At 36.8% G+C, this 23795-nt stretch overlaps 1 protein-coding gene across 6 annotated transcripts in view; it reads left to right on the top strand.

Annotated features, from left to right (window-relative positions):
• The window catches only part of DOCK4 (dedicator of cytokinesis 4), a 233927-nt gene that overhangs the window by 107674 nt on the left and 102458 nt on the right, over window positions 1-23795 (top strand). For all 6 annotated transcript variants that reach the window (XM_071733657.1, XM_071733658.1, XM_071733655.1 and 3 more), the window contains exons 9-13: window positions 5665-5746; window positions 6354-6414; window positions 8304-8436; window positions 9992-10080; window positions 23112-23237. In XM_071733657.1, the coding sequence (XP_071589758.1) occupies window positions 5665-5746; window positions 6354-6414; window positions 8304-8436; window positions 9992-10080; window positions 23112-23237 (491 nt within the window). The remainder of the gene's footprint in view (window positions 1-5664; window positions 5747-6353; window positions 6415-8303; window positions 8437-9991; window positions 10081-23111; window positions 23238-23795) is intronic.

Here is a 23795-nt window from a genome sequence, read left to right as displayed (position 1 = left end):
TAAACCAACCCAAGCAAAAGAAACCTGTGGTATCCATTTAGGTCTCTAACATCTATTAACAAATAACTCTATTTCTGTTTGTATTGTAAAAATGTAAAACTAAGAGGAAAGATAGTTTTTAATTGTAATGTTAAAAATGCTGCAGGAGGGAACCTGTCTTGTAGCGGGTGGAGCTTAAACAATGAGTTAGATTCAGAAATTAATGCAAGGTGAGAATAGGGGTATGTGCACCAGCTACGACAGACTTGTGATGGGTTTAGATAATTATGAGATATATTCAACACCAGTGGTATTCTGATGGGATCATCTGAGAACATATTGCAGATGCACTGGCTACTGGTAAAAAAACGTGAGAGTCAGCACAAAAATGCAGACTTGCTGTTTGTAAGTCCCCAAATGGTGATGAATACGTAGGAGCTCAGGTGTCCTTGGAGGGAGGGGAGTTTTCTTAAATGCTCTTGTTTCCCTTAGCTTTTCCCAATTGCTTCTGCTCTCTTCAAGTTTAATTTCTGTCGTTGGGTAAAGATACAGCAAATCTGCTTGTATCCGTGCTGTTACCTCAGTCAGAGACTGAGGGATAATAATCAAGATTGTAATTCAGCTTAAAGGATCTGCAGGTCTGTGCACTGATAATTCTGTGCTGCAAAATGTTTATCTATGGAGGCAGACTAAGCTCACTATTAGTGAGAACTCCAGCCTCTGGTGTATGTTGTTTCTTCAGCTGTTAATACCTGCTGTTAGATTCCAGTATGCTGCCTGTCTTTTAAAACTGTATTGGCTTCATCTGTCTCCTGGTACCTCACAAAAACTAATTGAAAATTACTGCTTCCTGAGAAATGTGTGGTGCCAGCTTTCAGCTAAAATACAGGTGCAAAGATACAAAATGATGTTGGGTGTGTTCAGAAAAACGAATGTCTTGAGGCTGTCTTCAGTTAACAAAGAGACAGAAGATGAGAAACTTGATTTAGCTACATAGGTCTGCTTTTCTTTCCCTCCCATTTCCCTGTCTAATTTTCCTTTTTTTTTTTTTTTTTCCTTGTTAACTGTACAGCTAACCAAGGGAAATAGGGGGATCCACAGCATAAAGCTAGCATTTGAAAAATTTTTTCTCCTTCTTCCCCCATGTTGTCAGCATGGCTAGAAGGCATGAACATAAGCCTCAATCCAACATCATAATATTGTTTTGTTTGATGTATTTTGTTAGTATTTTTTATCAGATCTGTTTTGAAATTGGCTGAAATTTTATTTTTACAGTTCTCATTCTTCCTTTTCTCTCGCCCTTTGCTCATTGCTACTTATTTTACAGTCAGACATTTGGCTATGACTCTCATAACTGTGTAACAGAAACAAAATACAGGGGCTGACTTACTGTGGAACAGCTCGTACTGCTAAATCATGTTGGCACATTTGTCATTCAATTATTCTCTGATTAAGAATATTTTTTAAGGCTTATTCTACCACATTTCCCTTGATTTTACCACTGAGTTTGAGGGTAACATTTTGCATCCAATCTTGGTTTTCTGAAGGCAATGAGCCCCTAGCTGTAAATTAGGTCAAATCAGATTCAAGTTTTTAACAAGTACCTATCCATTAACAGTGTTCTGGAACTTGAGCTGGTGAATTATGTGGCAGTATTCTCTTATTGTCTCTCATTATTTGCTTTAAAAAACACTATAACCTGTATTTAAGTATCGAGAATTCAGAAAGATGTCTGAAAGGGAAGCTACACCAAGAACTATGACTATTTGGTGACATAACTTTACCATAAGAGTATACCATTTGGTATAAACCTGGCTGGTTCTTTTTGTATATAGTGTGTTTAGAAATCACAGAACAAGCAATCTGTCTAGACTGGTCGCATGTGAGTGGTAACATTTTCCTGCTAATACTAAGGAAATAGGGGTCACTTATGAAAATGGAACAGTTTGTAGCCATGTTTCTTTCAAATGCATGCATTAAGCCTGCAGATTTGGAGCACATTGTTACTTTGCTAATACATGGGAAGTTACAGTACAAAAATCCCTTGTTGACCTTCTTAAATTAATCTCTCCAGCATTAGTTATTTCCTTATTTTCAGGGGGAAGACAGCGGAGTTTAAATTTGTATGGCATGTTTTAAGTGGTGAGATTGGTGCTCATAAAAAATTCATTACAGTCTAAACAAGAATCAAATCACCTTAATAAAGGAAAAGTATTTCTGCTTTGGGGTACTGCTGTGTCTCTTTGCCATAGACACATACCTGTAACTGACTGCTGAGAAAATGGCTGTGCAATAAGATACCAGCCCTAGATTTAAACCTCTGGAGTTTTTGCTTATATTTGAAGCCAGGCTTTCAGATCTTGGGATTTCTGTTTCTCTCTCTTTCTGGTTTTTTTTTTTGTTTGTTTTTTTGAAGGCTGTTTGCTTTTCTCATCCATTTTCAGACCTGCTTGTCTCTATAGAAATCCTTTGAAATATTATATGTAATCACACATGCTCTCTGTACTTAGATACAGCATTGCTATGTTTTCCCCATAATCTTTCCAGTTTAATTGTTTGCATTTTCTTCCTGGTAATGTTCAGAGATAATCATTCTGATCAGAGCTCTAACAGGTACCGTGACATGTTTCAAGCAAAGGAAATGTATCAAAACACTGAACAAGGATTGCAATTTATTTTTTTATTTGCTGTTTTCAGTTAGCTTTTTCATCACTACTGGGTCCTATGCTTCAGTCAAACAAAATTTCAAATGCAAATGAGGAAATGAGAGCTGCATAACCATTACATGTCTGCTGCAATTAGCGTGTTTCTTTGTGTCATGACAAGTCCTTGGCTTTTAATTGTGTTGTGAGTCATAATCTCATGGTCTGTGAGTATAAGCAGAGCTTGAAAATTTCATATGGTAGTGGATAGTGAGTAGGAAGCTTTCAAAAGATGTGTCTTTGTTTCTGCAGAATGCAAACTTCAGTAAACATAGAATATATTCCCAGTTAAATTCAGTTTGTCAGTACATAGGTAAACTATGATGAAAGCTTATCCACTGCAAGACATTTTCTTATTTTGTGGTATTTTAGTTTGAACCAACATGTCTAGTAGTTGCTTTAAAAACAAAAAATTATAGTAAAATGGGGTTTGTATGCATGCATTACTTCTACATAGTTCTATAGGCTGGAGATCAGGTGTGGAAACTCAGAATCACCTTGTGTTGGCCAAATTTGTACTGATGCCTACTAGTGCACTGAAGGTTTCAGTGCACAGAAGCTGTACTGTTACTGCTGGAACAGAGAGACTTTTTTCTTTTTATGTAGTTTTGCATGGTGCCCAGCATAATGGGGTCCTAAAGCTTTAGGTGCTTTGGTAATATAAATAATAATTCTTGCTCAACTTACAATGACTTTGTGTGAGACTTATAAGCAAAGCTCTGCACATTTTAAAATGTATTTTCCAATACTGCAAATGAGCTAAATCTAAATGAAAGGACAGAATTATTTTGAAAAACATTTTTAAATCAACAGCAAAATACCAACTTGTTTCTCTGTTTCACATAAATAGTCTTTACAACTCAGTTTTAAAGTTTCCATGGAGACCTTAGCTGCAGAAGTTGGCTGTATCATAAAACATGAATGTTTCTTAGAAAATGGAATTTTCATGCACTTTGAGATATTTGAGTTCAAGTCTACTATTCTTAGGTTCTGCCTTTTATGCCATTTGATAAAAAAACTGCGTAGCTGAGGACCGCACATTTTTTTTAAATAATCACAATGAAGAAGTCAAAGTGCTTGTAGATTCAGTCTGGATAGCTGGCATGTAAAAAACCCAAAGTATCCCCCAGACATAACTCTTAGGAAATGTGTTGGTTTGTGTGACAGCATCCTGGGCTGTGTCAAGAAGAAGATCCAGTTCCTTGAAGGAAGTGACCGTTCCATGCTGAGCACGGGTTAGACCACACCAGTGTTGGGTCCTCCAGTACTAGAGCAATATTAATGCACTGAAGTGAGTTCAGCAGAAGTCCTGGTCCTCAGGAGTTCCTGCCCTGGGTGGTCAGGTCGAGGCAGTGGGTCTTGGTCAGGCTGGAGCAGAAGTGGTTTTGAGGGAAGGTAAATCACCTGCTTGTACCTACAAGATCAATAACATCAATGGTTCGTGGTGGCATAACGAGACAAACCATATAAATTGAAACAAGAGAAGATCCATCTGGATGAAAAGACAAAATTGAGGACAGTCAGACACTGGCAGTGGTTTTTCAGAGTTGCTGTGTGGTCTCAGTAATGGAAAGCTTTCAACACCTAATTGCCTAAAACTCTGAGCAAGCTGATCTGACCTAATAACTGACCCCGCTTGGAGCAGTAGGTTGGACTTAGGGGCTTTCTGAGGTCCCATTCAATGTGAATGGCTGATTCTATGGATGATCAATGCAGATTTTCTACAAGGCAAATGCTAGTGCAATAAAGATTTAATTAGTCTCTGTTCGGTTGGATCTCAGCCATCATATTCCTAGTGATTTTCCAGCTGCATTTTGAAAAGCTGTGGATGTTATAGAGCAGCAGTAAAGCATGTTTAGCCTCCTGGGTAAGCCAAAGAGGTGGATACAGCTGAGAAAAAACCTAGTTGTTGTTTGGATTTTTTTTTTTTTCTGATTTGAGAATTTCAGGGCATCCAGACTTGAATGGCTGGCCAATTGGGGCTGGGGGTGACAGGGTAAAGGGAGAAATGTGTATAGTACTTCTGACTTCTTTGCTTTTCCCATCTCTTGCATCTCTCACTGCAGAAATATGATTGTTACATTTCCTACAAGGCTCTCCCTTGGAGAAAATTATCCAAAGCATGGAAAGTGTGTTTTTTCATGAACTTCCCATGCATGAATTGCCAGGTTTGCTCAGAAATTGTCCATTATGGACCAGCTATCAAATAGGAATTTTTTCAATAAGTAATTTCGATTTCAGTGGGGTCTTATGCCCTCTTCTATTCTGAAAGAAGAATTCTCTGCATCTCTCTACTAGCAATATTAGTACTTAATATCAGCTGCATCATTTAACACCCCACAGTAAGTTGCACAACAGAATTCTGAAAATGAAATCTGCCCTGTTGGAAATTCCAAGACTGTTAAAATACTGCCAAATCAGTGGCATTTCTAGTGAGAAATTTTGTTAGAGTTAAACATAGTTAATAGAGTTAAGTATTAGAGTGAGAAATTTTGTAGACTTAAAAATGTCTCCTAGGGTCATCTTCCTATCTGTAGAAAAGTATATTGGTGGAGTACAAGCATGGCAATGTTGGCACTTGTTTAGCAAGAATCAGTACAAACATACTACACATCTGATTTCATATTCAGAATAAATTAATTTTATTGCTTGTGTTTGTGTCCTAGGATATACAATATCATACTTCCAAATTACAGTCTTCTATTTTGCATTGAGTTTTTTAGCAATTTTATTAGATAATTAAGTAAATCACTACTCCTCATTAGTCTCTTGGATTTTGTGGGTTTTTTGTTTTGTTTTGGGGTTTTGTTTGTCTGTTTTTTTAATGTTTATTTTTATTTTATTGATACATCTGTGACTTTTAGAAAGAAATTATTTGGATCTTTTATGTCTTGAGGAAGGCTGTCTCTGGAAATAAGATCAAAATGATATCTTCTTTGCTGTAGTGTCACTCAACATATCTGTTTTATTTGTTTTCTTACAGTGAAAGATTTTTTTTGAGACTGAATAGAAATGGTTTGCCAAAATGTCCAGAAAAGCCTGAAAGACACTGTTCTCTCTTTGTGGTGAGTTCTTCCTACTCTCAGTCTTTGTGCTGGGTATTGAAAATATAAGATGGATTATATTTTTATTCTGGTGTTGACTCAGAACTCTTCCCTAGATTTTTACATTGTTTTGAATGTCAACCTTACAGGCTGGGAAAAGTGTATAGCTTAACTCCCAACATGAATGTTCTCTGGCAATATGTGGACACTCATCTAAAATTTCACATGTGCCTATGTACCAGTCTTTCTCCCCAAAACAAGGATCAGTTAGGTTTCCTCCTTGTGCCTTTTACACCCAAAAGATTGGTTGTGCAGCAGTCAGTATTTTCAGCATAAGAGGCATTGCACAGATGCATCTCTGCTGTTCAAGGTCCACAGTGAATCTCTTGTGTCCTCCCACTGATTTTGCTGCATTACAGGATATTCTAGCCCCTGCTATTTTAGGACAGTTGTTTTGAGTGCATGATGGCCAATTGAAAGTGTAAAAGGGATAATTTGTTAAAGCTGTGTAAATGAACTCGCTGTTCATTTATCAGTTTCACTGGCAGTGAAAACAGTGTCTAAAGATCTCTTGAAATGTCACATTTTAATCAGGAGTCAGAAATAATGAGGTTCTGGTCTTGCACAGGATTTGGGGAGCAGTGAACTAAGGAAGGACATCTATATCACTGTGCACATTATCCGGATAGGTAGGTATCAGCATCTGTGAGTAGAAATCTTACATTTATTACACATGTGACAGTAAATAAAACTGCTTGGGGTTAGCTTTGGGATTTGTTAGATTAGCTAGGCTTTTGAATAAAGTTTAGTAAATGAAAATGCCTAGCTTTTGATGGGAAAAATTGTTTGGGGTTTCTCAGCCTTGTTTTGTGTTACTTTTCAAGTGTACTGCTGAGTTCAGGTGCAAGATAGGATATTTTGTTACTATCACTAAACAAAACAAAAATTTCAAATATGAACTCAGTAAAGATGGTGAGGTTGTCATTAAGGAGTCCATTCTTGTTCTAAAGAGAGTAATTTCAAGCATCCTTTGTTCGTGGAAATTTATTGTATCTTATCAGCATATAATATCTGATGGAAATCTGAAATTAATCAGATTCTTTTGTCTTCCTCCTGACTTCTTTAAAAAGGGGGAGAGAGAAAGAAGTGTAGAAAGTCTTATAATGATTTTAATTCCTGATGCTTTATCAAATTTAGATATCAAATATAGAGAGAGATATAAAAAAGCCAGATATCAAATCCTTTAGAGCACATGGGTGTGTTTGTGTTAGGTATTTATTTTAAGAATTTATCCTCTGGGCTGTACGGATGTGAAATAATAGTCTTTGTCCTGCTTCTGATCTTTTGGATATATTGTTTTCTTTGTTAAACTGTCCCTATAGTTGCATCCGTGCAGTCCTAAATATACGATTTCTTCCCATTTTTGAAAGATATTTTGGTTTGAAACACAGTCACTCTAACTTGTGCTGAGTTCAGAAAGAATTTGCTAAAAAATATTTTTCCTTGCTTTTTCATGTTGTTTTAATGTTTTATCAGAATAGCAAAATATTGCTTTGTTTTCACTGGTAAGTATTGGGAAAAAGTGTGGTAAACTCTGATGTGAGTAGGTTTGGTAAGAATATATGCTCTAAAGAAGAAAAAGGACTTTTCCTGTTGTGTTGTTTTCACACATATTCTCAGTCAAGTTTATAAATGAGTCACTGAGATATTAAAAAGCTAAAATAAGATTTATATGCTGCATTGTGTGAAAAAGAACAATTACTCTCCTAGCTGCCATGATGCATAGGAATATTTGGAGGAGCCATTGCCCTGCAGTGACTGCAACCATAGGCTTTTCTTGTCAGAAATTAAGTCTTGATGGGAAAGATACATAGCTGCCAGTGCACCATTGAATAAAATGTCTAGAAAGAGGGCAGTTTAAAAGACCAGGAACACGGTGAGAAGGTTGATCAATTGTATTTAAATCAAATAGAAAAGACTAGGAAAAAATTGGCTCAAATCCGTTTTCCTTGGCTGCTTTCTTTCTCTTCATAAATTGTTCCTCTGCTCTTTGTCATCTTTCCTCCCTGTGTTTCATCTCTGCCTGATTTTTATGCAGCTGGTTGATTATCCCTTTGATAGCCAGTTGCATATTTGGAAGCAACATTTGATTACTAAATTGTAATGGCTCAATCACAACACCTCTGGTATAAATCATAGCAACAACCACAATAAAATAATACTTATTGAGCAGCAAATGCTGAACACCCTGTCATATCTTAACTCTAAATTCAGTTTGGTGGTGATGTGAGTGTTATTACTGGGTATTGCAAAGTGTTATTTGTTGAGTGGAAGTCATGAGAGAATTAGCAGTACCTCTGCTGTGAGACCTTTCAAGGTCACCAGATATTTACTGGACCCCTTGTACCATTTGTTATCCTAACAGTATAAAGGTTGACCAGATTTGCTGTGGCTACACTTGGCATACTCTGCTCAGACCTGTCACCATACTGAGCTGGATTGCTCTCTGCCTCCCTTCTGTGGTTTTAATTGAGACACTTCCCTGGGTTATGCATCAAATCTGTATTTTATTTGGCAGGACGAATGGGAGCTGGAGAAAAGAAAAATGCCTGCAACGTACAATACAGACGGCCCTTTGGCTGTGCAGTCCTCAGTATTGCAGATTTGCTGGCAGGAGATTCAAAGGATGACCTAGTCTTAAAAGTATACATGTAAGAAATGCTTTTTTTCTAAATTTCTAGCAGTACCTTGGAATCAGTGTGCATCAGAAGTAGTGCTGATGTGAGTAGAAGTATATGCAATGTGAGTAAATAGCTGTAACTCTTTGTTCCATAAAAGTCCAGTAGCTTCTTTTTTTGTCACAGATTGGAAATTTTGGTTAGTTCTACAGATGTGTTTATAAAGTGGGATAATATTAGAGATAAAGATTACAATTTCTTTTGATCTTTGTGTATTTTTCAGCATTTTTCTCATCCTTGTAAGAGCTGCTGGAGCTCTTTTATAGCAACATGAAGTGCATTTAGGATTTGTTTAAATATCTTGTGCTGCCTAGGCAGCTAGTTGGAAGAATTCTATAACTACAGAAAAAAAAGAAGGCAGAGTGTCTTTTTGTGAAATGAAGAAATGATATAATGGATTACAAAGATAAAAGAAGCAACTTAGTACTGAAGAATGGAAACTTTAAATTAGATTTTAAAACGAATAGTTAACCAGATAGTGTATTTTGGCTGAAAGTAATTGGAAGAAAGTTGTGTTTTCTAGTTGTAGCAACAAAGTGTGTGTAATTTCCAGTGGATCTGGGACACTTGAGTAAGAACTATTTTGTGGAGTGGTCTATTCTAAGTACATGAATCTGGGACACATGTTGGGCACATGAGGAAGTTCTGCCCCTCCCGGGGTTAGCACTCAGATCTTGAAGGCACAGAAATCTTTCAAGCAACCTTTTCTTCACTCTCCTCTATACACCTCTGTGCTGAATTATAGTTGCTGAAATCAGTGCTGCAGAAAAGCAATTTAGTGTGGCAGCAGACATGTGGGCTGCCTCTTGTTTAGACACCCAGGGAATTAAAGTCAAGTAGGTGTTTTCTGCTGGTAAGAAATAAATAGTTTTGTCTGCCTATTATATTGTATTAAAAAAATAAAAATCTAGCCTCTTTGTTTTAGAATAACAAAAACAATGGAAGAAGAAACTTGACTTAAAACCAAATTTGATGCTAAGACTAACTCCAGCTTAAGCCATGATAAGCAATCATTAGACCATGGTCAGATTTTCTGTATGCAAAAGCAGCCATTTTCTAAACGTAAACTGGAGTGTAATTTGCTCTTTCACTCACTACCTTCTGAAGATCATTTCCTGTTTTAAGTAATTTTGAAGTGCACAGGACAGATTTTTCTATCTGCTGAGAATGGCTTTGAATCTTGTGCTGCCTCTGGAGTGCCACAAGATAGATCTCTGTGTGGTTTATTGCTCAATAATACATCTATACAGACGATGAACTTGGTCACAGCTGAGTTCCTGAGCATAATTGCTCAAATCTTTCTCCCACCCTTTGCCACATGAAACAGATATTTCCATGGTGCCTTTCTCAAACAGTAAGAGCACTCACACCTTTCCCCCTGAGACAGGTACTTTCATGGGGCTTTAGGGTCTCTTACTGTGTTATTAGTTTTGTGGACCGAAGAGAATTTGGTTGGAGATATGTGATGAAGCTGGTCTGAAAAACTTGCATTCCCATTTCAGAGTTAAGTAAGTTGCTGTTTTTCTAGGTGCAACACAGAGAGTGACTGGTACCAGATCCATGAAAATATCATTAAAAAGCTGAATGCACGTTACAACTTGACAGGCTCCAATGCAGGTGAGTAAGTTGCCACATTTCTGTTTGCATTTTTAGGGTTTTCTTGGTTTGCAAATGAAGAGGCTCTATTTTAGAAAGACTGATGTCTGTGAAAGAAACATTTCTTCACAGAGGGAACAAGACTGTTATTAGATGTTAATGTATGATATGGTCATTCCAGGTGCACATTCGGGAAAAAAAAAGTCACTGTCACTCAGTGAGGTTCTGTTCACACATGAAGCATGATTCGCGTTGCTTAACATTTCTGCTTTATCTGTATATTTGAAATACAAAGTCTGGTATTTGCAAATAATAAATTCAATATTTATTTGCTGTGTTCTTCAGAAAAACATGAAATGGGAGCTACCAGGGCGCTCTGTTTCTACTGGCCAGCTGAGCAAGATTCAGAGTTGATCACAGAATCATAAAATAGTTGGTGTTGGAAAGGACCTTTAAAGGTCATCTGGTTCAGCCACCCCCCCTGCAATGATCAGGGACATGCTCAGAGACCCATCCAACCTGACCTTGAGTGTTTTCAGGGTGAGGCATCTACAGCCTCTGTAGTCAGCCTGTTCCAGTGTCTCACTACCCTCACTGCAAAAAATTAACATATTCACTTTTTCTGAATGCTGTCATCCTGGGATGCAGTCAAACTTGAAATGAAACCCAAAATGAAAGCTGATGAGTCTATTGTCCTTGTATTCAAATACTGCTTTGTCCCTTTGAAAAATTAATCAGTTGAAATGCGACAACAGAAAAATCTCATAGGAACTCATTTTCCAGGTTGTACTTTATTGTAACCCCTTTCATGTAGCAGACTTCATGCTCCTTTAACTTGATTTCAAGCATAATAATTACCTTGAAAATGTATGTTCAACAATCTTCAGTGGATAAGCAAGAAGCACATAAATGCTTATGTTACTTATCAAGACTGATGTTATATACCCTGGAGATTTCTAATCATATCTTTTCTCATATATAGTCTAGCCACATAAATACATGTATTTAAGGTTTAGAATGTCATACATCTGATCAGAGAAAAAATACAAAAATCATATAGTGAAAATACAAGAGCACACTACTCTTGTAAATATAATGTTGGGCTACACAAATACATTAACAATATTTATGAAAAATAACTTACTCTTAGTCATTCTGACTGTCCATGCAATATCTGCTTACTCTCTGATGCATTTCTTGCCCTATCCATTCTCACTGAATAGGAGTTCACAGTTAAATACCCAGCAGTTTTAGGAGACATTGGATAAATTTGAATACTCTTAATTATGTGAATATTCTACATTAAAGATGTTTGGGATATGTTTGGGTTTTTTTCACATTACAGGGGGCTGGAAACTAATGGTAGCAAATGGAAGAGAAGTAAGATTTTGAAAAGTCTTGTCAGAGGGAGGGAGGCAAGAGAAGAGCAGCACAGGATGCCAGTACTGCATGCAAAGGTAGAGAGGGAAGGAAGAAGTGAGCAGTAATGCCCCTTTGAGTACTAAGGCATCTGAAAGATAAACTATGAAAATTTATTTTCATCTCACACTTGAAATTCAATCCTCTGTGACAGCTTAGCCACCTGAAAAGCACTTGCAAAGCTTTAGCAGTATGTTCAGATACTTCTGCTGACACCTCATGGAAAACATTGTTGTTACACTAGTTTGTATTTTTCCTTTGCTGTCTCTTTCTGTAAAATTACTGAATGGCAGGCTCCGAAGCCTCATTACCCTTGTCTGGCACATTATAGTTGTCAAAAAAAGGGAAAATCCTGCATTACAGGAGACATGGATCTTTTCTCTCTTTTAGAATCCATTGTAGATATGAGCAAAATACAGGAAAACTTCAATTTTTTGTTTATATAGCACTTGTCCTTTTCAGTTCATGCTAAAAATACTCAGGAATGGAAACACAGTAAACAAAAATTGAAGATGCTTCAGACTGTTGTCTGTCCTCTCTAAGCTTGTTCTCTATATTCTGTTCTCTACAGTTTCTTTCAGCTCAGGAGATTTTCACACAGTTTTATTTTCCACAAATTGTTGTGTCCCACTGCTTAAATAGTTTATCAGATAATTAATCATATTCCTTCAGAAGAAAAAATTAAACCTGTTTTCTGGGGAAAAATGAAAAGGAACTCAAAGTGTACAGTGTTTTGCATGTAAAACATGCATTGTCAGGCTGTAGCATTTGTATTTAGCATTCAGTCCCCACTCCCCAAAAAAACAGAGACTAGTGTAGCAGGTAAGAGGTAGAAATCCCCTTCACCACTTGTCTTTGCAGCTGATACCAGTTATCAGCTTAGTGGAAGACACCTGGCTGCATTGTTTAGAAGCCATTAACACAAATGCCTAATTGTGCACCCTCTGGTGCATTTAGTAATGCTGTTATTTCTTACACTGAGTTTGTAGTATTTGTAGAATAAGTACTATTAGATCTAGATGTTATCTTAATTACTAAACAAACTAGGTTGCAGTAATACCTGGAGAGGAGCTGGCTATAGAAACTATTTTTCCTATGATTTTTTTAACATTAAAAGCTGGTTAATTTGTTTTAAAAGGCAAATATTTGTGGAAAACTGAATGTTCCTGCATAGAATTTGCACCCGGTTACATCAGTATTACATGTAAAATAACACATTTCTATTTCTGCAACTGTAGGATCATAGGTCAGTGGAATGGATACTACAGATACAGAAAGCAGTTACCAGCTTATATCAAATAGTTTAGACCCATCATTTATCCCCTTGTATATTTTAGATAGTGAAGCCTAGCCAAAGTCATTGATTTCATATCAAAGCCTGGACTGCTGTCAAATGTTAAAATCTTTGTAGGGTTTGCAGCGTGAGTCATAGTTGCAGTTGTTACTCTTTGGGTGTGACAGTGAAATGACACTAGGGACCTTTCTTGGGACTACAGTAAACAAGTAATGCTGGATACATTCTGATTTTCTCTTTAACAAAGCAGGCACTAATGCACAAAATGCCTTGTAAACTGTTATTGATCATATAATAGCTGCTTCATTTGCCCACAGAATTATTGTGCCGTGAATGAACCTGTTGATTTTTAAAATGGGTTAAAGTGCAGTTCAGGACAAGAGGCAAGAGAACAAGGCCAGATCTGGTTGCCATTAAACACATTTTTATACAAAAATAAATAAATAAATAAACAGGGAATGCGACTCCAATCATGCATACTTATGCAGAGACATAGATTTCTGGTTTTCTTCTGCTTTTAGTATGAATTTATCACATGCAACTTTGTATTTTTACCTCTAACACTGTTTGTTTGGTTTTTAACCCTCCAGTTCTTTGGGCTTTCAAAAGCTAAAATGTATTTTTTAAAATGCAGCACATGCTGTTGGAAGGAATGTCTAGTAATTGGAGCAGTCTTTTATGCATTCTGTTTGGAGTAATCCGTTGGGCCCTGAAGCTAGAGGGTTCTTGTCTACAAAAATTACCTACTTACAACTGTAAGTTACACAGTTAAACAGTGATGGTTCTTACTGAAATCCCTACTTAAGTGTCATCAGTATCTTCCTGTAGGTGCTTAAATCTAAGTTAGCTTTCATTTTCACCACTGCTTATAGTTGAGGTGGGTAGCTGGGCACACCAGGGCACTTGCACTGCTGGAATACAGGTGGGCTAAATTTAGTTTCCTGAGCACTAGACTGAAAATAAAATGCTACAGATAATTGCTGTGGCTCTCATGATCAGGCTGTTTCAGGGAATATATAAATATTCACTGGGATTACCATAGAAATTATTTACTTCAGCGTTTGAGACATTCTTCAAAGACAGAAAATGTCTTGGTTCAGAGTCAGGTTTCGAAAAGGATTTTCAGTCTGTCTCAAGTGTCCCAGATGAGTATGCTAATCACTTGGCTTCTCAGACTTCCCTGCAGCAACTATTCAACTTCATATACAATCAGAAAATATTAATCATACCATGGGAAAAGTGAAACGCCTGCCAAGGAATTCATGATTTTCCTAAGTGTGATCTGTATTCATGTCCTCTTAGCATCTTGATTTTGTATTCATTTCCTCTTAGCAAATGCCGTAGAGGAGGGATTTAAACCTTGGTCTCGTGTTACATGTGAATATTTTCCCCAGTAAGTTGTCTTATAAAAAGCATGCTAAAAATTGATTGAAAATGCACTACGGTTTCCTCTTTCTTTACCCTCCGTTGAGAGGAAAGACTGGATAGCTCAGTTTTAAGGAGATGCAAGACATTCCTTTTTGCTCTGCTTTCCTCATGTGTAAGCTCCCGTGTAAATGCCAATTTAGATTGCCTGTATAAGTCTTGAAAAACTGCATGTGCCTGATGCAGTAATTCTTGAGACATGAGACAAGGATACACGTTTTTTCAGCAGTTGTTACAGCAAAGGAGGTGAAAGCCCTTTCAGATCTTTGAGACTAAATTATTGGTGTAAGAAATTATAAACATATCTGTTTGCTTTGCAGCTTTGAACTCTTACATGGATTCAACAAAAATAGTGAACGTAGTGGGAAGGTCTTTTCTGTGCTATTATCTTGGAATGCTCTGAACCAGACAAGAGTGTTGTAACCTAACTGCATGTTTACTGAATTATGTGGTAGAAAAGCCAAATGTACATTGCAATTTCACTGGAAGCTTAATTATACATTAACTTGAATTGATGGGAGGGCCTTAGGATTTAGAGGAAACACATTCAAAATGGTGGGATTTGTCTGGCCACTTTTGAATTAAGCATAATTTATTTTATTTTTTAATTGTTATTATGGTGATAGTGTTACTTTTTAAACTGATGCATAGGGAGTCTAAATACAGCTCTTGAAAAAACTACATAAATCATGTACTCTTACATACATTTTAGGTCATAAAAATAATAAAATCAGGAATTACTGTATCTGTGATGAAGGGAAGATGTGAATGGGGAGACTTTTAAAGACAAGTCCAGGTTGTGGTTTGTTTGTTGGAAGATTATCTTCAGTCTGTTAGCCACAAATTGTTAGTTTCTTTCTTTAAAAGAGAAAAATGCAGAAGTAGTTTTTTTCAAGTGAATAGTTTACTGTCTTTAATAAATTCAAACTTTTTTCCACATAGCTGTGCAAAAATTTGCAGGCAGAGGACCATCCAATAAATGTGCATCTGCATAATGCCCTGATTGAAGCCTGTAGGACTCAAAGCTCATATTGTTTATAGGTGTTTGCCAAGAATCCCATCACAAGGAAGGTCAAATTGTCCTACTTGGAGGGGGAAGTTATTCATTAAGTTACACCATCAGTTAGGCTGCTCCTAACTGGTTATAGGGTCCTCAGGAGGTTATGTGGCCCAACAGCATTTCAAAGAGAAAGCAACTTCAAAGTGGGACATAACTTTTTTAAGTTCAGTGAGTCTTCTCATTCAAAGGCAAATTTCATTACACTGCTTATCATTTTAATTCAACCAGATCAAAGTAAGTTTAATAGAGCAAACATCCTTGGTTTTAAGGAGCTATTGTTTCCTCACATGTGTTGCTTTTTTCTCCCCAGTGTCCATGTCAGTTGGTACTAAATCTCAGTTTAGCTCAGTGGTGGTATAAGACTCAGTAAGTGAAGGCATGAGGTAGAGCAGCCCACTGTATCAAATCATATGACATGGCACAAGTTCTGAGACAAGTTTGGCAATGGAGGCAGTTGGCTAGAAACAGTGTTATGTGCTTTGGGGCAGTGCATGTCTTCCCATTCTGATTTACCTTCATCCAACAAACCTCTTGGGACTCTTATAGTATCTTTTCTCCATGGTCACTTGTCAAACACTGAAAAATGGGAAAAAAAATTAGTAAGCTTTGGCTTGCAAATTCCTTAGTTTGAAAGGGGAAGCCTGTTGGAGTCATTATTTACCTTGCAGTGGAGAAACTGCAGAGGCCCCATGAAGCGATATAACTTAGGAGCATGATTTTTCCACATCTTGCATAATGAAAAGCTGTGAGAAATCACACACAGACAGGAATTGGTAGCAGGGACTACAGGTAGTAAATTGGTAAATTTACATAGTACTGAATTTTTAGGAACAGAGCTGTGGTAGCTTACAGGAATTTCACAACAAAAGAAATAGTGTGACTGCGTTTGCATGACACTACCTCAGCAGCTGACAGTGTTGTGGCTAGGAGAGCTTTTTCCTGTGAATCAGCACAGGAAAAGAAATGTCTGTGGGAAACAAGATGTGCATTCCCTGCTGGGAGCAGCTGTAGCTGTTGACCACAAAAAGGAGGCATAGGTTCCCAGCAGGGAGAAGAGTGGAGCAGTGGCTGCTGGAAGATGAGGAAGAGCAAGGGCAGGAGTCAAAACATAATAAAGAGAATAAACTAGAACTAAGTGAATTCTAGGTAACTACTGGGCACTTGATTAATCCCATGAATCTACTCTCTCCATCTGTACTCAGCTAAGAGATCTCTGGTGTTCTGTTCTCAGCAGGGTTCCCAGATGTGTCAGTGGTGCACTGAAATGTATCTTGTATCTATGTGTCACTAACATTTAAATAGCAAGTGCATTTGTTTAATTAGTTCTATGACAGTTTATTAATCTGTCAGTTTTAATCACTGCTACATTTTGCGACAAGGACACTGTGTATTCCATTTTGATGTGTTTAAGAATTAGTTGCCACTGGAGGCTGCAATTTGAAATACATTTAAAATAATAATAGTGCTTATATGTGCTTCCCTAAGTACACAATGAATTAAAGCTTTCCTTTTTGTTTTCAATAAATGCTAAAGCTGGAAGATGAAATATATGGAGAATTTTTCACATAAATTGTTGCTCAAGATCATTTGACCCCAAATGGCAACTTGGACATAGAAAAAGGCAAGCTTTAGAGCAGGTTTTTAGACAGGGTTTTGTCAAACTTTAGTTTCTCAAGTACTTTTTACATGGTAGATTACATTAGAATCGTAGAATCATTTTGGTAGGAAAGGACTTGTAAGATCATGAAGTCCAACTGTTATTCTAACACTGCCAAGTACACTCCTATACTATGTCTACTTCTGGACCATGTCCCTAAGCATCACATCTACATGTCTTCTAAATACCTCCAGAAATGGTGACTCCACCTCTTCCCTGGACAGCTTGTACCAGTGCTTGACAACCCTTTCAATGAAGAAAGTTTTCTTAATATCCAGTCTAAACCTTCCCTGACACAAGTTGAGGCCATTTCTTCTTGTCCTACCTCTTGTAGTTCAGGAGAAGAGCCTTACACAAACCTGGCTACAACCTCCTTTCAGGTAGCTGTAGTGAATGAGAAGGTCTCCCCTCAGCCTCTTCCCCTCCAGGCTAAACAGCCCCAGGTCCCTCAGCTGCTCCTTGCTCTCGACCCTTCACCAGCCTCATTGCCTTCCTTTGGATATGCTCCAACACCTCGAAGTCCTTCTTGTAGCACTCAGCACATATTGATATATCTAATTTTAACCCTTTTCCCAAATTCAGGGATAACTAATTCTTTAAAATTAGTAGCCTAGTCTAGCATATCATATTAATTATGCTGGTTTTGGGAAAAAATATTAATCCTTAAAGGTGGCAGACTTACAGGCCAGACAGATGTAATTCTGTATATTTTTTACAGAGGTTCAAGCTTGTGTCTGTGTGAGTTTTGGCTTTACCATCAATTTCCGGGAAGATTTTTGGTGTAGTTATCTCTTAATAGTCCATCCCATACCATGGCTTGTGGACTGTGCTGGGCATGAGGTCACTAATGAAATTAAATTCACATGGTGCTTGAGTGTTGCTTAATGACTTGTTTGTAGAGAAGAATGAAAAAAATGTGCTTTATGATTCTGTCAAGGACATTTATGTCCAGTAGAAGCTAATGACTTGCTGTTCATCTCAGTACTGTGATGATGCATCTGATTGAAATGGCATGTAATTTAAAGCAGAAAATTCCTAGCTAAGGCTACATAATGAGAATAGCTGGTTTATATTTCCATCCTGGAATTGGATTATGTCTCAGCAATTAGGTTTTTATAAGCCTTTTCCAAAAATTCATTGTGCTTGTTAGTGTTGAAGTGTTGTTGATTTCCTTTATCTGCCGAAAGAATAAAAAAGTCTTAAGACTACTTCAAATGGTAAATTAAAGAACTTGTATGTCTCAGTTAAATGCTGACTGTGTTTTTATCTGAAATAAAACACACAATTGGAATGGAAGCAGGTAATTTGTCATACAAATTAGGTAGGTAAGTTGAAAGTAGGTAAATGGAAGTAGGAAGATTTATGAGCAAGGTGATGAACTTGGCAATACAAAAACTTTGTGACATTGTTCGGTGGGTATTGACATGCTCTGCGTATTGTTAATAGAAAAGGCTATCAATGGGCTTCCTGAGGTAAGAAATGGAGAAACTCTTGTTGAGATTTTATTGTTTGTTTAAGGAAGTTAAGACTGCTTATAATAGCATTTAGCTTCTGGTACTTTAAACCTTCATTCTATGGTGATTCTGGAAAGAAATACTTGAGGCTCTACAATCTCCCCTGTAAAGAAATTCAAGCCAGTTTTCTTGTGATAATATAATGTCAATTCCACTTAAGTATTTATTATCCATGTGAAGAAGGAAAAAAACCAACTTTCCACACTTGAGGGCATTTCTGACAGAAGCCTTGGGTAGAAGAGCTCATTTAATTCATGAGCTTCAAGAAAGCTGTCAAAATTTTGCAGACTGTTTTCTTGCATTTTTTTTACTGAGCAAAAAACAGAATTTAAAGCTGGGGAAAAAAGGCAGGGTTTGGAGTTTCCTTTGATAATTCAAAGTAGCCACAATCAAGTCTTTAGCAAGGCAAGCAAGGACTGAATCTACCTTTCCTTTTTTTCCTTTCTCTTCCCAGACTGTAGTACATGGGATTTACTATATAGATTTTTCAATGGTAAAAGTGCACAGGACTTACACAATTATTTTCCCCAGATCTCACTGAATAAATAAATCATGTGTTTCATAATGACAATGTGGCAAATACTATTATCTTTGCAGTGATAACTTAGACACTTTAAATACTACCAGAAATGTGAATATCCGTATGCTTTCTGCATACTTTTAACACCCTTGGGCAGCTTTATTTAGACAGATGCCTTATTTTATTACCTTTCTTAAAATTCAGATAGTGCTGAATATCAGTTGGTTCCTCTTCATTCCACTTCATTTTTCATATGTGTCTGCTGGAGTCCCTCTCCCCTTTGGTAGAATGTGCAACATCCTGAAGATTTTAATCACTCTGTGACATGTTAGTATATTAGTTAACTCTAATAAGTAGTCAAATAACTTGATTTATAATAAGGATACAACCTTCAGTCCCTTGTAACATGTGAATTTTTCCATATTTTTAAAGTACCTCTTCCCCATGACTTTTATTTCAGATGCATAGCTCCTCAGTTATGATGAGTGTCTATTTTCTTTGGCAAATCTATTGTATTTTTATAGGGCTTGATGTGGCCTGTAACTGGCCACAGGCTTTGGGATTAGTTGACAACAGTTGTAATTACCTGTCTGTCTTTGGCTATCTGGACTTTTTTTAGCTTGCCTGGAGATTTGTTCTGACTTACAAAAGCATGTATCTAAGGACAAAATAATAAATTGTATCTACATTACTTTTGCTCATTCTTTGCTTTGTACAATTGTGTGGTGTGACCCACTTTAGTGTATGTGTTTTGTATTTAATAGACACGTATGTAGGTATTCTGTGTAGAGTTAGCTATCTATAACCCTAGACTAAAATGGAACATAGAAGAGTGAAGGCATGTGACCATAACTAAAGCCTTGAAAGCACTGGGATGGGATGTTCTAGATCTAAGAATAACTAATCAGTGGCCAGTTACTGCTCATCAAATAGTGTAACCTTGAGAACAGGATAAAAACAGGTTTCTGAATGAAATATTTAATTAAGATGTAATGTGGACCTGCAGACCAATGAAGAGACAAGATGTAAAGCACATTAACAAACATAAAAAATTACTCCAAGAGGAACTTAGAGAGAGAGTGAGAGAGAGAGGAGGAGGAAGAAGGAACAGGCAGCATCCTACTTGTAATGTCAAAGTACTTGGGATGCTGGTAACATGGTCACCATACAACACTGTCTCAGGTTGCAAACATTGACCTTAATGTCCAGAGGGACAGTGTAAGGGTAAATATGGAATAGATACTGAAAAGATTATATGTAATTTTAATAGTATTTTGTTTGGAGTGTGTTAGTATCACTGTAAATGGACTAATAATAACTATTGATTAGGCTAGTATAACTTTCATTAGGACTGTAAATAAGGTCTTGGCTTTTCATATATATTGTGTTCCTTTTGCCCATTGCAAGATCCTCATTGCAACTACTCAGTGGGAATTCTAGCAAACTATACTGTAAGTGGGGTGTCACACCTCAGTAACAGCATTCAACCCCTTAATGCAGGGGGCCCTAGTTTCCTTAGAAAAATTAGTGGCAATTTGAGAGAGCAATCAGAACACTTAACAGGGGGTCACCTTCTTTTCATTAATTACTTAGAGTCCTTATGCTCCTAACTGAAGCATTTTTTCAAGATTTATCATATCTTCTGCATCCCTTCTTGTAAATTTCTTTTTGATTAAGCAGCTGGATCCTTGGTGGAAAGACTGTTTACTTGAAACCTTGATTCCATTCCTCTGTTTCCATTCTGGTTTATTTTCACTCTTTCCAGTGTACCAGACTGTTTACACCATATAACAATTTTTATTAACTTTGCTATCTTTAATCCAGTGATCTTCGTTATTCTGAAGAGCTGGAGGATACATTCCATTTGTGTTCCAAAGATGTATTTAAACTATGGGTAAAATGACTAAACTATCTTTTGTGTTCACTGAGAGCTTCTCTTTTTGCTTTTGGAAATGAAAAGACAGTTCTTCATTTTGTAAGTGAATTCTGTGAAACACAGAGCTCTAATGTGCTTCTGGCCTTGCATGAGCAAGTGCTTCAAATCCTTGACAGGCAGCTTATTTCTTAAGTTAAAACTATTTTGCCTTCAATGAGGTTTTTTGACACTTACCTCATTTTTGAACTAAATAAAATTCTTAAAGTAAATCTGTGAAATTTGTACCCAAAGAAAACTGTGGTGCTAATTAGATTTGAGGTCTTCAGTGTTTTGTTCAGAAAAGACAGTAACTTTACTCAGCACTAGGAGATGTACAAGATCTGATAATGCTGCTGTGGTTGATGTGATCTGGAGCAATGGCAAATGTCTTTTTAGGTTTCCAAGGAAACAGTGCAATTGGGGCATAAGGAGGACATGAATATACATATGTATGTATAACAACTTCTTAAAATATAAAAGAAACAAGAACAGAGGTGGGCCAAATATCCTTATTTGTAAGTGATCTATACCTAGCCTAGCTATTTCCATCCAGCAATTAAAACCTTCTCACATGAGTCTTGCCCGTATGACTTCTTACCAACCTCTTGCACCATCAGTTGGCCACAGTGTGGTTTGTTGTCTTGTCTACACCAGTAATAATTGCCACTGCTTCCTAAAAGTTGTTAATCGGATAAGAACAAAATTAATCCCCATTAATAAAATAATGTCCATGGCAAAAAATACAGTCCTTAAAATAGACTTTACTGAATGTTTCTCCTGGTAAGATTTGTTTATGTAGTCAGTTGGAGGTGTGTAGGTTTCATTAGAGAATGGAAGTCTGGTCAGAGTATCACATTATCTGAAGCTGACAAAAGAATAAAATGTAAGTGTAAGTAAGATAAAAAACAAAAGTTTTCTTGCTAATTAGATCTCCAATTTTTTTAGTGCAGTGCTTAGGACAGATTTTTCAAGCTTTGATTTAAGAACCATCAAATTTCAAATAAATTTATTTGGTTAAATAGTAACATCATTGTAGGGAAATGTCTTCCAAACCCCAAAGGACTGATGAATTTGTCATTCAGTCTGTGTCCACATGTTATTTACTTAAGCTTAATCTAAAGTTAATTACGACTCTGAGTTGTCTGTTTATCTCCAGTTGTTCAGTGTACAGGAAGAGTTTGCTCTTATCTTCTCCTTGATCTGTATGTTGACACCTGATATGCTGCAGTGATGTTGAAGGTCAGAGAAGATTAATCTGCACAAGCTGTATCATCCTGACACTTGCCTCAGTAAATATATATGAAATAACTGAAAGACATGCCTGTTCTTTTTGGTAGTCTCAGCTGTCATCACAGAATCATACAATGGGTAGGGTTGGAAGGGACCTTAAAGATCATCCAGTTCCAACCCCCCTGCATGGGGAGGGACACCTCCCACTTGATCAAGTTGCTCAAAGCCCCATCCAACCTGACCTTGAACACTTCCGAGGAACAGACTTCCACAATTTCCCTCAGCAACCCATCTTCCCTGGGCAACCTATTCCAGTATCTCACCATATAAGGAATTTCTTCCTCAGATGTAAACTAAATCTCCCGTCACCAAGTTTTAAAGTATTGCCCCTTGTCCTCTCACTACACATTGATGCAAAAAGTCCTACCCTGCTTTCTTGTTGGCCCCCTTCAGGTATTGGAAAGCCACTATAAGTATAATGAAGTATAGCTACGTATAATTAATGCATTTTTTTATACTCCAAATACAGTAAAGTTATTCTTCCTTGGTTCTAGGGGACTAAATATTGGAAAATTATTATATGGTATCCTTACATTTTGCATAACTTCTAGCAAACATTGGAAAGAGCATGATTGATTATATTTGATGATTATTGAAAAAACTCTAGTTTCAGTCATTATGAAATTCCTGTGCCTAAGTGAAAAATATTGATTATGCTCTGTTGATTTATTAACATTTGTTGCTTCAGATTTTGGGTTAATAACTTATATAACTTTGTACTGGGTTAGTCATGGGTAGTTATTGTCATGTCTTTATTTATTTCTGCATGTTGGTACCCTTTCACAATACATAACAAAGTTGAGGTGGGTTGACTTGGTTTATTGAATTACCTCTGAATTTTTTGACTTCTCAGGAACACATACACACGTGCAAGTATATATAAAATCTTTAAGAAGTAGTGATGACCATAATTTGTTTGAATATCTTATTTTTTCCATGTTTTTCCCTTCCTTTTCAGGTCTGGCAGTTTCTCTTCAATTGCTTCATGGAGACATAGAACAAATCAGGAGGGAGTATACATCCATGTTTACCCATGGAGTGTCCATAACAAGGAAACTAGGTTTTTCAAATATTATTATGCCTGGTAAGTTAAAAAAGAAATAAATTTCAATCAGCAGCAGAAGAAAGAACCATTGACAAATATAGTTTTCATCTGGTTTCCAAATAAACACTGTGTTCTAAAACATCTTAAACTTTTCCAGAGACTTTTATGTTAGTTTTTCTCAGATAGATAGACAAAAGCTGTTTACCAGTGGCCCCATTTCATTTCACTGTATAGTTACTATGTCAGTGTTGAAAGGGCACCTAGAGCAGCCTTTTTTGAGAGCTAGAAGCCCACTTCATAGAAGTGAAGATGACTGAATGCCAGGCTGCTGGGCTCTATGCAGAGAAAAAAGATGGCCAGCAGAACATTATGTTCTTAAAAGCTAGCAGCTTTCAAAATAAGGATTCACAAAAATTCAGAAACTGTAGAGCTTCTGGTTTCACATAGTTTGTGTGTCAAATACTGGAAGTGAAGATACTGGAAATAAATTATAATAATAAGAATGTAGAGGCTTTATTTTGGTCATATTTTATGATAAAATATGCACATACGTAAGCAGATGCTAAGGAAGGAAGAAATAATGTGTCAGTATGAATG

Source organism: Heliangelus exortis, chromosome 1 (assembly GCF_036169615.1).
Source record: "Heliangelus exortis chromosome 1, bHelExo1.hap1, whole genome shotgun sequence".
In the NCBI taxonomy this organism is placed as follows: Eukaryota; Metazoa; Chordata; class Aves; order Apodiformes; family Trochilidae; genus Heliangelus; species Heliangelus exortis.
The sequence above is the reverse complement of the archived record's forward strand: the minus strand, read 5'-3'. Positions and strand labels throughout refer to the sequence as shown.